Source organism: Trichoderma camerunense (genome assembly GCF_050948025.1).
Source record: "Trichoderma camerunense strain CBS 138272 chromosome Unknown V8C40scaffold_28, whole genome shotgun sequence".
In the NCBI taxonomy this organism is placed as follows: Eukaryota; Fungi; Ascomycota; class Sordariomycetes; order Hypocreales; family Hypocreaceae; genus Trichoderma; species Trichoderma camerunense.
This window is the reverse complement of record NW_028145342.1, coordinates 291,199-304,742: the sequence shown is the minus strand read 5'-3', so window position 1 is coordinate 304,742 and position 13,544 is coordinate 291,199. Positions and strand designations below refer to the sequence as shown.

The 13,544-nt window shown below is 47.2% G+C and overlaps 5 protein-coding genes across 5 annotated transcripts; 1 reads left to right on the top strand and 4 right to left on the bottom strand.

The window, feature by feature from the left end:
- Positions 1–405: 405 nt before the first annotated feature.
- V8C40DRAFT_258590 (uncharacterized protein) lies at positions 406–1,919 on the bottom strand. Its single transcript, XM_083218758.1, has one exon. The coding sequence runs from the start codon at positions 1,822–1,824 to the stop codon at positions 490–492; it is 1,335 nt and encodes a 444-aa protein (XP_083067594.1). The 5' UTR covers positions 1,825–1,919; the 3' UTR covers positions 406–489.
- Positions 1,920–3,314: 1,395 nt separating this feature from the next.
- Positions 3,315–5,047, bottom strand: V8C40DRAFT_284136 (uncharacterized protein; the record flags this gene model as incomplete). The annotated part of the gene is made up of 4 exons (XM_083222107.1): positions 3,315–4,577; positions 4,661–4,891; positions 4,921–4,953; positions 4,994–5,047. The coding sequence occupies 4 exons, from the start codon at positions 5,045–5,047 to the stop codon at positions 3,315–3,317; spliced, it is 1,581 nt and encodes a 526-aa protein (XP_083067593.1).
- Positions 5,048–6,470: 1,423 nt separating this feature from the next.
- On the bottom strand, positions 6,471–8,247 carry V8C40DRAFT_284134 (cytochrome P450; the record flags this gene model as incomplete). The annotated part of the gene is made up of 3 exons (XM_083222106.1): positions 8,051–8,247; positions 6,876–7,991; positions 6,471–6,812 (listed from the first exon to the last, which is right to left on the bottom strand). The coding sequence occupies exons 1-3, from the start codon at positions 8,144–8,146 to the stop codon at positions 6,471–6,473; spliced, it is 1,554 nt and encodes a 517-aa protein (XP_083067592.1). The 5' UTR covers positions 8,147–8,247.
- Positions 8,248–9,744: 1,497 nt separating this feature from the next.
- V8C40DRAFT_284133 (uncharacterized protein) lies at positions 9,745–11,490 on the top strand (the record flags this gene model as incomplete). Its single annotated transcript, XM_083222105.1, has 6 exons — positions 9,745–9,854; positions 9,915–10,535; positions 10,624–10,734; positions 10,789–11,016; positions 11,076–11,383; positions 11,438–11,490. The coding sequence occupies 6 exons, from the start codon at positions 9,745–9,747 to the stop codon at positions 11,488–11,490; spliced, it is 1,431 nt and encodes a 476-aa protein (XP_083067591.1).
- A 395-nt stretch (positions 11,491–11,885) lies between these two features.
- V8C40DRAFT_271170 (NAD(P)/FAD-dependent oxidoreductase) lies at positions 11,886–13,091 on the bottom strand (the record flags this gene model as incomplete). The annotated part of the gene is made up of 1 exon (XM_083220254.1): positions 11,886–13,091. One exon carries the CDS (start codon positions 13,089–13,091, stop codon positions 11,886–11,888), a length of 1,206 nt encoding a protein of 401 aa, XP_083067590.1.
- Positions 13,092–13,544: the final 453 nt, after the last annotated feature.

Genomic DNA, 13,544 nt, shown 5'->3' with positions numbered 1-13,544 from the left:
TATATTAAGAAAAGTAATAAAGTATAACTTAAGTAATTTTATTATATAATTAATAAATTAAATATAAAAATTAATTTTATTATTATATTAATAATTAATTATTTAAATTATTTAATAAGTATTTTAATTAAATTTTATATATTTAATTATATTTTTATAAATAATTTAAAATAACTATTACTAAGGTTTAATTTTATATAAAAGTAACTTAATATTTAAGTTAGCTTTTTAATAATATTTAATTTAATTAAGTATTAGTTTATAGTTCTTCTAAGGGTATATACTTTCCTAAGGTAGTATAAGATATTAGATTATAATATATTATAAACCATAGGTTAATACAGTAGACAACCTTAAAGCCAATATACTAATATAGCAGGACACTAAGCTTAGTAGCATTGACCTAGCTCTTAAGGCCGATAATTACTGTGTAACTACTAATAGTCATCTACTATTATTATTGACTTTATAACTCGACAACTTATCCTCTTAATTATCCCGCTGATTCTCTACCCACTTCGCCCTTCTGTCTGCTTTGTGCTTTACCTCCCAGTCTGTCTTTGCACTCTGCTTTGTATTCCCAAGACGTAGCAGGCCCTGCTCTTCTTCTCGAACCAGCACCTCCAAAGCCGCCTCAATCTTTGCGTCCTTCTGTGCTGCTTTCTTTGCCTCCCGCTTTGCTTTCCTCTTCGCCGCCTGTTGGGCCTTTGCAATGCTCTTCTCTTGATTCTCTGACAAATCCTTGGTATGATTCGTCTTGCTCACTGCAGTCTTAGGCCCTTTCAGTTTCTCAGATCCAGTTGATCCCTGATTGGCATCCTCAATACTTAGTTCCTTCAACGACTGAGACATGGGGCCCTTTACTCCCTTTGCTCGATTCTGGCTCTTCTTGCCGTTGCCCTTAGCATCTCGATTCACACCCTGGTTGTCATTCGAAGAGGCCTTTCGATGCGTACTCTTGTTTAACCCCTGAGCCGCTACTTTTGCGGCCTTCCCTGTCGTCTCCTCTTTAGCCATTAAATCCCCAAACAGCTTCTGTCTCTCTATCTTCCCCCATTTCGCTACCTCGGCAGGTTTCTGAATAAAATGCAATACAATCTCCCTAGCCGCCAACGCATCCTCAAGAGGATCATGCATCTGATTCCGCGGCGTCGCATTTCGGCGAATAAACATAACGAGGAGCCCTATACAAACCGCATCAATCGTCCACTTTTTCCAAAGCTCCCTATTCGTTCTGCAGATGGCTTCTGTAGCGAGGATCTGCCCGTCCACAATGCCTCGGTGGAACACGCGCAGAGCTTCCAAGTCCTTGCGAATTGTAAATCCCACCAGAATCGTGTGAGCGTTCACATAGTTGAAAAGTTCCGTTCGCGCCTCTTGCCAGCTCGACAGACAGTTGTTTCCTTTCAGCGCAGCCTCTATGGTCTTCGCAGAGATACCATGGACGTTGGTGCGCCAGTTAGATATTGCGCGAGACGGAGCGATGAACGAGTCGATCAATGTTTCGCCGGTGATGAAGTCGATGGCGCAGATGCTTATGGGTTCATTTCCACCATCTTCGGCTTCGGCTACTTGGCAGGCAATGGCTACAGCTTTTCGATCTCCAGCAGAAGGCCCTCCTATAGGTGTGGCTTTAAAGTCTGTAACACAGAACACTTGCCTTTTGGCAATGCTTTCGGGCAGCTGGTTGGTAGCAAGAGTATCAAGGATCACACCATTGCGGCCAAGAGTCTCTAGTGAATGGCATTGGAGAGGTAGCTTTTTGGAAATGTCGAATTGCTGCTCGCTGGTGAGCTTCGAGTACGTGTTGCCCCTGTATTCCATCTTTCATCAACACATAATGCGTAGAAGTGCGAAGAGCGATGCATCTGTTCAGTCGAAGTGAGGGGTTATCTTTATGAGGCTGTGTTGATGATTTGATCAAAGCGGTAGGCCTCCCACATATTCATCACGTGTACACGTCAGTTCTCGAGATGCGACTGGACAAATGGCCTCCTACTTGATTGGTCGTAACTCTGTGAGCCATGTCTCAGCGAATGATACAACACCAAACAGAACAGACGCTATCATTCATTGAATCATTTAATAAGAGAAAACAGGGAGCATCAGATGAATGAACGCCGGTGAATCATCGAGAATACTTGTACATATATCGTAATCTTCTATTCATACATTCGTAGCCGCAAATACACAAATACATGAACCATCTTTTACCATAAATCCATGACCGCGTGCCCCGGAAAGAACATATCGTTGCTCATACACACCCAACTCCAAGCCATAACAGCCATGATTTTTTTACCATATACCAATAAATAAAACAAAATGAACTCGTAACCCCATGCCATACTATTGTATATATTTCGTACTACCCGCTTGCCAAACAAACTCATATTGTACACTATTGAAATGGCCCAGGGAAAATATTGGGCTTTGGATTGATGCCCTTCGAATGTCGATGCCAGGGCATTCCACTGTCGGCGCTCTGGCTCTTGCCGCTCATCCAATCCGGTGTGATCTCGTCTAATGGAGTTATATCCTCTGGTCCATAAGAAACCACATTCTTTAATGACACTGATCGGAACTTCCGCGTTGGAGATTTCCGCGTTGAAGACTTCGGCGCTAAAGATTTTGGCGCTAAAGATCTCGATGTTATAGGCTTCACCGTTACAGGCTTGCGTACATCTTTGATAATCTCCTCCAACTCCCAGTTATTGCTTACAATAATAATGCGACATAAGCCTCCATTTTCCGGTATGTTCTTGTCCATTTAGGTACATATAATGAATATCGCCATTTCTCTCGCTCCCTGCATCTCCCACCCCACCCGAACTCCAGCCTATAATAGTATATACTAAGAAAAAAGGCTTCCGCTAATAATACTGGCGGTTTCTTTGCCTTAAACTTCCGTGGTCATTGTGCTCATTGTCTTCCGCAATAGCAATAAAACCTACTGGCTGTTCTGAGTGCACGTCCATGAGCCTCAAGCGTATTGAGCCATATACTCTGGCTCTCTCTGCACCACCCATTACACTTTCCACTCTGCGCCCTGTATGGATGTACTCCGAGTTTGCAATAGTTGTCGAGACATAGCCCAGCACGTCTGGTCCACGGACTTGGAAGGTAAGGAACAAGCTCATAAGTGCACTCAGCGCCATGGTAGCTGCCGCCACGACGAACAGCGCTAGCCATCGCCAATGTACTGTATATCTGATGTGCTCTATCGAGATGACAGCCGCTGCTGTTCCATTGGAAGTTGGTACCGTGCCTGATGCGAGACCTCCCATGATTGACGATGGATTAAAGCTGCCGTATCAATAGGTGTTGATGATTTGTTGTAGACGCGCGGGCACTTCATGCGCATCGATATTGGTAAAGTCCAAGCCTGTGGAGCCTCCGAGGCCAGCTTGATCTGGGTTGAGCAAAAACGCCTCTGTCGTGCTGCTCGAGGCTTCATGTACAGTTTGCCCAACTGACTTCGCCAGCGCCTTGCCATAATCCAAAAAGGCATCGGCGAAGCTAAGCCCTGTGTAGTTGCTTCCCGGATGCGGCAACTTGGACGGTCGCATAGCCACAACCGTACAGTTTGTGCCCTTGCACGAAATGGAAGATTCTACGTAGACGGTTGTGATGGGACATTGGGCAATCAGCTTGGCGGAAGCCGTACCTGGGAATGTCTGGAAAGATAGACTGCGAGCAGGGAAGAAGAAATCTGTACCGTTACCAAACGAGGACACACTGCCAAAGCCACCAAATTGTGTTAGATTGTAGAATCCATCTAGATAGATGTTAAAGCTGTTGGGCGTGGTTGCACAAATCGTCTGGTTGATCCAAGGTTGTGACACCTCAGCATTGGTCGAGATGGTTGAATTTGTGCCAAAGTTTGTTATTGGGAGCTTGCTGTCATTGATAGTAATGTTCTGACAGGACAGCGACAGGTACTCTGTCTCAACTTGGAGCGTTGTGTTAAAGGCTGCTTGAAGCCCAGAGATTGGAATGCCCAGTAGCGACGAATACACAATGCCGCTTGCGTTTCCTACAAGTAACCAACCGTCATCTCCCTTGGTAAGCTGTGACTTGGCAATATCTGGTATCTTGACATTTCCCCAAAGATCATTATTCGAATTTCGAGTCAGATTCGACTGAAGCACACACGCATTGTACAGTCCATTCAACGAAGCCGCAAATGTAGCCTCCGCGTCATTCCCTGAGAACGTAGTCCCGGAAGTGCCAATGAAGCCGGAAGGGCCAATGAAGCCTCCACTTCCATTTCTAATAATTGTGTCGAAATAGACCAGCTGGGTATAATTCGTAGCCGCTACTGACTCGGTTGTGATCATGAGCAGTGCTGCTTGGCTGCCCAGCGGCGACATTACCCAAATGATTGCAAGGATAGCCGCTATGATATTCAGAGCCTGCAGACTGTAGGTGGTCAACAGAGCACCCCCTAGGGTCAGGCTTCCCATCATCTGCTCAACAAATGCCAGCCGTGTGACATGCTCGAGGCGCCATGCTGTAAAAGTCTTGATTGCTCGTCCGACGACAGCGGCAAACACGATCGGGAATATGGTTCCAAGCTGCGGAGATCAGCCATCTTGCCGACCTGTTGGCGACACGAAGCAGGGGGGCGAACCAGACAAGGCTTGCAAAACTTACTGACCTTGAGGGATATTCCATGGGTGGTGTTCCATGTTGGCTGGCGGACGATCTGTTTGTCCTTACAGGCAACAACTGCGCCAAAACCGAGAAGCAGAAGTGAGAAGCATATGAAGAATATGCTTGCTGAGATTCCTTCTAATAAAGCCTTTGTTCTCAAGATGGGAGTAGGGCTAGGCTCCAATGGTGGGCCAAGCAAAGGATCCGGGGCTCCCCTCTCCCCTCTAGAGTTGTTCTCTTCACCCATTTGCCAAGTTTGGAGACCTTGGTCAGATTATGTGTCGTGTGTTGATTTTTCTATGATTGCTGACTAGATCACACAATATATGTGCATTACCTTCTCGCTAGGAATGCTGATGGCGATCAGTTGCGTCTGCACAACACCTGCCATCGCATGTATTGCGTCGAGACAGTTCTGAGATATAGAAGCGATATAAGGCTCCCCTAATCCTAGTCCCGATGCAACCAACAACTCCATTTCAGGGTCAAATGCCCCGAGAGGCTGCATGGCTCCTTCAAGCAAAGGGTAGGTACTTAGCAATCCTCCCCTGGCACATACATCTAGCTCGCCCTTGCGTGAAGTGTATTGCCAATGCAGCTATGTATTAATGGACGGAAAGACGACGGTTCACACTACGTTGAGCTCAGGAGTCTACGGCTGCTGCCGCGCTTAGGATGCCAATCCCGTTGGTGCTAGTGTTCACGGCGAAAAAGAGTCAAGTCGGCTATTGGCATCATGGTTGAGAGACTGAGCCATGATAACAGGATGTCTATGTAGAGAAGTAACTAAAGTAGACTTTGAATGAGCAATATGGTATTCGAAGCTTTCTCTAAATATATTCGGAGTACTGTAAATTTTGATACAACTTTTGTTACTTTGGTGCTGGGCAGATGTTGTTCCTTCCTCCTGCAGACAGGCTCATCAGATCTGCCCGTGCGGACATCAAGACTCTAGCCCAGCAAATGGTCTAGCTCCTTGTTTCTTGTGTACTGGTATAATATTATGATACAGTATACCACAAAGTATCACGCGCATGGAATAGCCGCCTGATGTTCCATTTCCAGCTGACGCGTACAAGGATGGCGGGCTTATGCAAGTCCTCGCTGATGTTGTCTCGATTCGGAGAACACTCTATCCACTTATCCCCGCCTATGACGCTTCCGTGAGTACTCCGTAGGATAGGCCACATTTACAGCTATTTTGGGCTACCGTTTGACATGGTATTAGCATACGACATCTCGCGGCCTATTTCATAACACGCAATAGGCTGCAAAAGCTATGAGAAATATGGAAATAGCTTGCTTCGACGTCAAAGCTTTTCAGCGTTTATTATGTCCCATGACGAATTGTATTAGTCATAAGACCAGTTTCTTGTATTATAATTTCTTGCTCATTGCAGCGTTTGCAATAGGATCTGTGCATTTCGCGTGCCGTGCCGAGGCTGAGCGCGCACCTTTCATTGCAAAAAGGTCATTTCTGTTTTTCTCCTTCTAGTAGCGGCGCTTCATCCTGTCGCGTCTTAGTTCTTCTTGGGAAAAAAACATAAAAAATTGCGGTGAGTCGAGATGAACAACAGTAGAGTAATCAGGTAAGTCAGAGTCCTCCTGTACTGTGCCGTTTCGCTGAGTAGCGCTCTCTAGAAACCTCTGTTCAACGTCGTCATACTCAATGACAATAACGATGTTACAATTCCTAGAGATGAAGATCAGAATTGCCTCCTCTAAAAGCTGAGTTGCTACACCAATATAATAAAATTCTATTTTCCAGGCTTTTCTATCGATATTACTTAGCCAGAAACACTTTATGGATATTATTATTCTCGCAAGTGTACCGCAAGATACAAAGGACCTTTTGCCCAAACAGTAAAAGACCGCTGGTCGTGATGCCATCTACTTTGTTCTGGACAAAGTTCGTAATCAAAGCGGAAAAGAAATCGCGCAACAATAAGCCTCATCTCTGCGTATGCGAGATTCTTGCCAATGCAGTCTCGTGGACCGTGACTAAAAGGTTTGAAGGCCGATTTGTTATCATTGTTGAATTGGGCATCATAGTGTGGATGAGCCGGAAGCAACCAACGCTCGGGCACGTATGAAGACGCGTCTTTGAAGTATTTGGGATTGCGATACGTAGCCCACTGTGAGACGGAGATGTGTGTCTGTCAAAGAAGCATCTTGTTAGCATTTCTTTCCCACGATCGCGCGACTATTGATGCACATACTCCGGCAGGAACAAACTGGTCTAGAAGCATATCGCCGGGGGATACTCGCCAAGGTGTCTCAGCAGCTGGAGGATATATGCGCAACGCTTCTTCGAGACATGCCTGCAGATATGGCAACGATGATGCACTGCGCATGTTGATGTCATCCTCACTGTTGAAAGTTGAGCGGATTTCCTCCGTTAGTCGCCAGTACGCGGTTGGATTGGATGGCAAATAGAAGAAAAAACCTGAAAGCAGCGTGGCGGTTGTCTCGCTGCCTGCAGTCACAAGAACAGGCGCGGTGGCGAGAATTTCTTCCTGTGTCATTCCTTCTTCCCCTGTCCGTGTCTTGCGAAGCATGTATGTCATGAAGTCGCGACGTCCATCTGCGGGCTCGGGCCCCAAACTCATGCGAGCCAAGGCCTTTTCCACTGCAAGTTGTTGGTTGTATTGTGATATCTTTACCGTTTCATTGCTCGTGAATGTGCGCATCACCGTCTGCAGCGGGGGGTAGTTGGTGGCAAACCAGGTGTAGGAAGCAGCCTGGATGTTCTTGAAGATGTTTCGAACCCACGGATGATAGCCGCTATTTCGCAAACTGTCAAACGAATCCGCGAACGTTAAGTCCCCAATGATGTCAAAGGCCGCGAAATTCAACCAATCTACAATGTTGATCTTGGATCCCTTACCAGCCCGTTCGGACAGACGGGCCATGAGCAAATCAATGTATGAAGCGATGATCCCCTCTTGTTCGACCAAAGCTGACTCGCTAAAGGCGTGACTCAAGTGACGGCGAAGACGGCGATGAACATCACGAGGTGCGGCTAGGATACTCGTCTCATCGCCGTTGAAGAAAAAACCTCTCGGCTTGGGGTATTCGCTTTTACCTGTGCCTCGGTTGGCGTAGATTTCAGTCCAGGCGACGGATCCGTCAACAGCTAGGTGATTTGGTCCGACGCGAACAATAGGGCCATATTGGACGTGTAGTCTCTCGGCTGTCCGCATCCATTTACCCCGAATGCTGTACGTGTACATGAATGGAAAGTAAGAGACGGAAAGCAGGGATGGGCCAGGAAATCTGGCCAAAGGATGGAACCACAGGCGATAAATACTTATGCTGAAGCAGTACACAAAGATCTACACGGTTTAGTTTTGCTAGAAGACACCCTGATCGACTCATTATTAGAGAGACATACCAAGAAAAGGGAGAGCCCAGCGGCGTCTTTAAGGGGCACATGAGAAATGCTTTCCATTACACTCATCACAAAAGAAGAGTTCGTTGTCGGAGGCATGTCGGCGTTGAGCGATACGCTCTACTCTTTTTGCGCGAGTGGATTATGAAGTTTGGAGATCAACGATCAAATAGACAGGTGCCCTTTCCAACTTCAGAGACTCTGCTCTTTAATACAGTCAATATGAGTTGGAAATTGTTGGCCTGATATTTGAGTCTCACTCGCTCGTGCCGTTCATTCAATCGCTGTCCCCTTTAAGCCACACATCCCGGACCCCGGAGCCAAGAGTCGTGGCACTTTGCTGATCTGTATGCAAGGGAAGGAAGCATCTTCTGTATCCGGCAGTCCGAAGCTCGTTCGGACTGAACGAAGACTGCGTTATCGCCATTGCTATGCCATTGCGTTATTGTGTATACAGGAACACGGACTCGTCCGGACTTTATGTATTCTAAGCCCGTCTGTTCGGCTAGCGGCATGTCCGCCAGGCATTGGTCGTCAGTTCTGCGGATGATTTTCACTTGTCATTGGCTACTGGTGCCAGAGCCCTTGTCCAGGCAGCTTGGTTGTAGATAGCAGAATGCAAAGTTGTGGCGTCCCGTGGCATGAATCTTCTGGAATATTGCGAGCGCTTATTGCGGGCCGGGTCGTCTCTGTGGATAGCGGGTAGATCTACTAGAGCAACTTCAGACTTCAGATTTACGGAATGCAGACACAGAAGGTAGGTGTGAAGCGCTCAGATATGCAGGGGAATCTGAAGGGGCAGCGGCGAATCGTCCAATACACAACCCAAACCTCAATTGTTCATCGACAGACGCCCGTAATATCTAAGCGAGCTCCGTCCAGTTTGAAGACATTACTATCATTTCTCTTGTGAGGGCGCACCTGTCATCACGCGTCCGCACCGTGTCTCAACCAGTGATATCCAGCGCCTTGACTAAGAGCTACCTCCTTAGAAGGTCATGGAGCCAACGCGAAGTGGCGCTACAAAATCCCTCCTTGCTTCTCTTCCAATATGTCCAACGCAGAAGCGGAAACGCACTTCCTTATACTATGCCCATCTTGCATACTTGACTTCGCTTGGAAACGACAACATATGAAACTATCTTTTTGTGGAATCTGGATCTCGTGTAGATATCCTGTTTAAACATGAGCTGCTCAAGCTGTTTCAGGGTAGTACCGTATTCCCTCGTAAAAGTCGACTGTGGATCTCCCATAGTTATACCCAATTTTAATCGAAAAAAGCAATAAGCTAACTTCCTCACGTTAGCATGTCACCGTAATCAACTGCTCACAATCCAGTTTTGCGAGGGAATACGGTAAGGGGAGAGCCGAAGTAGGAATAAGCCCGGGCCTTAATGCAGGTTGCGGACGCAAGGTGCGGATGCAAGGTGCGGGTGCAAGGTGCGGACATAGATCGTGGAGAAAAGGATCTGACGCCATATACTCCTACATAAAGGTACACGCGGATCGCCCGGCAAGGAATGCAAGTTGCGGATGCACAAAGCGGCGAATTCCCTCGTCGTCTCTCCTTGACCCAGCAACTGTCATCGCTTGTATTCGTCAAGGCGCCGAGGATACCTTTTCGTCACCCACTTGGAATGAGGTCTACTTCGCGGAATGTTCATTAGCCCTATAACCTGTCTGGCAAGGTACAGACCATGAACCAACCACGAAGAGACTCTGTGAAGGCGCCCGTTGTCTGTCTCCCCTGCCGCAAGCAAAAGCGTAAGTGCGATAAGGCGCTCCCTAGGTGCTCGCTCTGCGTGAGGTAATGTTAGCCTGAAATGGCGTTGCCTCGGGATGAATTGCTGAACAAGCCATTACCCAGGCTCTGTCGAGAATGTAACTACACCACTGAGGCGGCACCCCCGAACTCTGAACATCTGACGCTATTACGCTCTTACCAGCTTACCCCATTCGCCCCGGCTTTAATCCAGGAGAACATTAAGCAGCAGGCGTTTGGTCTTACAGGTGGAGAGAGCGGCTGCCGTGCTTCCTGCATGAAGTATTTCGAATCTATTCACCATTGGTTTCCCGTTTTGTCTAAACCGAAGTTTATGGGGAGACTGCCAGAACTGTGTAGAGCTCCCAGTGCAGGGCAGAGTCTTCTTGTGCTGTGCATGCTTCTTCTCAACACTCCTCCGACTGAATCTGGAATATCGGGTCAAGCAAGGTCGCTCTACACTTTAGTAAAAAGCTCAATCGCTCTAATCCAAGCGGGATATGAGGCTTCACTTGAGCTGCTACAGTCTCAGGTACTTGTGAAGCTATTTGAAGTCAGCCACGGTATATATCCAGCAGCTCATGATACAAATATAGCAAACACGATAAGAGCATTAGCGTCAACGAGCTATGGTAGATTGCACTTGTGGGAGAAGAATCACGAGGACGGCTTGGCCGCAACAGAAGAAGTTGCTCGAATCTGGCAGGCTGTTGTGATACTGAACAGGTCGGTAGATCCTTCTCCGTCACATCTTCTACAATTGAATCAGCTATAGATCAGAATCTGTGAGTTCATAAGATTAACATTTGGACAGGTATCTTGGTTTGCAGAACTCGTCAACCATATATCGAACAACGGAAATACTATCACCCGCTCAGTTGTTTGCTACCGATGGCTTGAAGAGCGGTATGGTGGAAGCTACGAGGTATGATAAGGGGTTATTCTTCAAACGCATCTGAACACTGACATTATTGTATAGCGTGGCCGATTTGTCTGCCAATAAAACACCTCTTGCCAGCCTAGTCGAAGCCTCTCGTCTGCTCGAACAAGCCTTAACTCATGTCAATAATCCCACCATACGCCAGGATTTCAACGCGGCCGAAGCTATTCAATTGATAAAAACCGTCATTGCCTACAAACATGTTTTGACAGAGTCCGAAGTCACATCTCCTAGTCGACTTGCTAGCCAGGTCGATATCTGCAACAGGTAAGCATCTCCTAATACCTTCTCATATGGCGATCATGAAGTAATGTGGCATATCATAGTGCCCTCCTTTCCGTCTTCGAGCTTGGAAATCACCTCAAAATACCCCAGGATATCTCTTGTCACTTTTCTTCGGGATTGTTCCGAGATGCCCTGATAGACGAGGTTGTCAGCGCGGCTACACAATTTGAGGGAAGCTTGGCGTCTACGAACCTCTCGGATCTCTGTCCATTTTCACTCCATCCGGTCCTCAAAGCGGCAGTAATACTTGCTTCCAGCTCAAGTAATTCTGATGAGTTTCGTCGTCGTCAGTCTATAGAGTCTCTCAAAAGTGTCCTACGTCACTCAAGTAAGAGGTGGTATATAGCAAGTAAGTTGGATTATCTTGGAGTCTAAACTGGGTGCGATCCGCTGACAATACCAGAGCACTACTTCATGGAATTACAAAGCGTAGACTCGGGAATAGTAACAACATAGTTGCATGCGTGCATCTGAAATCTTTCAAAGAAATCGGCCAAATGTGAATGCAGTAAGTATACTTAGCATGCGGACATTATGCCAAACCACTTCTTCACATTGGTATACTTGTCTGTGATGTCCTTGTAGCCAATATCTCTAGCCACCTGGCCGTACGACAGGTGGAAAATGTCAGCAATCGTGAATTCATCACCACCGATAAAAAAATTCGAGCTTGGGAGGCCGCAGGTTGTGACAAATGGAATGGCGTCGAACGGCGCGAAGTGCAAGCATCTGGAATTAAACGTAGCCCTGTCGAGATAAAAACGGAGCCCCGAGAACACGAGAACAACAGGGCTCTATGGTCTAACGCAAAAAGATAGATCAACAGATAAAACAAGTCCGAAAGTACCGCATTAGCTGGGTATGGAGGATACATCGATGTTTGTATAGCTAGCGCCAGCGACATTGGCGGGCACCTTTTCAATGAAGAAGGTCCTCGACTTTGCAAGCCAAACCATGAAGCTTGGCACAGACCAACCAAACGCTGTTCCAACACCACCCTTTGGACCAATGGGAACAAACTGGAAGTCTCCAGGGTCCTGCTTGTATACCTTCTCGGTTAGGGGTGCTTTCACCTTGGCCTTCTTGGTCATGTCAGCCCAGAGCGAGTACCCGAGGGGGGCGATAGCTCGATGAACATCGAGGACGTTTCTCTTCGAGTACGATGCCACGTCGCCAATGGCATAAACGCCAGGTGGAGCACTTGTCACACGCAAGGTCTCAGGGTCGGTGATGACGGATCCCCGGGTATCAAGCCATTCGGCTGGCAAGAAGCTCGTATTAGGTGTACCACCCGTCGCGTCAATGTATAAATCAACCTCCCTGGTGGTGCCATTGTTCAATTCCACCAGCGTGGTACCATTCGCCGTCTTGGACGCAGAAGTAACCTTGGCCATATGCACTGTCTTAACCTTCAACCCGCGCAGGTGTGATTCCGCCGACGTTCCAACTCCCTTGTTCGATAAATTGGAGAGCAGGCGAGTGCTGCCGGAGAATAGGGTGATATCCTTGCCGTGCCAATGGTAGGCAATTTCGCCGGCTGTTTCGACGCCTGTGGGGCCACCGCCGGCGATAAGGATCGTATTTGCCTTGGAAATGGCTGCATTGGTGTCGCAAATAGCGTTGCTTGTGACTGTGTGTGGCCCGTGGAGAGTCCAAAGGGGACTGGCGCTTGTCGTCCCTGTGGCGATAATAAGTGAGTCGTATGGAATTTGTATCCTGTTCTCATCGGTATCGGTGACACCCTTGACCGTGACTAGCTTCGTTGAAGGGTCAAGTGCTATGGCTTCGCCTTGGACAAATGCATATAGGTCGCCATAATCTTGAAACGCGCCCGCAAATGGCATTGAGACCTTGCTGACCAGTTCAGGCCGGGCAATGGCGCGAGGGGCACCGACTTTGAAGAAATAGTGAGTCGATGGCGATACAATAGTCAACTTGCACTTCTTGTCGGTGTTGCTCGCCACTGAGGGTATAATGTGTCTCAGAATGTAATGACTGATAGCCAACCCGGCAAAGTTGCTGCCGAGAACTACGATGTTATGGGTTGACGAGGACATGATGATAGTGAAGGAAGGCAGATCAATGCATATAATAAGAGTAATGTGGAATTGAAATGCTGAATCGATAGCTATTTCGACAAAACAGCAATAGTAGAGTTGGTATTTATGCCAATGGCTTTGCCCGCTGAACCAACGCATCAGCCCTCCAACAACCCATTGGTATGTCCCAAGCAGTGATGGTCCAAACTAGGGGTGCTTTGAAATGCTCTTGAGATTGAGAGTTTGTTCCAGAAGTATTGACGTACTGTAGATATCGGCAAACTAAGCCCGCACCCTGCATCCGCATTTTAGGTCCACCCCATGGTGGCGTCATCGCCGACAGTCGGTTGGCAAAAAGATACCTCGCGTTGCATGGAGATTACTTGTAGATTATTAATATTTAACAAGTAATGATAACCAAAGGGAACCCAAGGTTACAAATGTTATAATAGTGAGGTGGTTTTGATTACC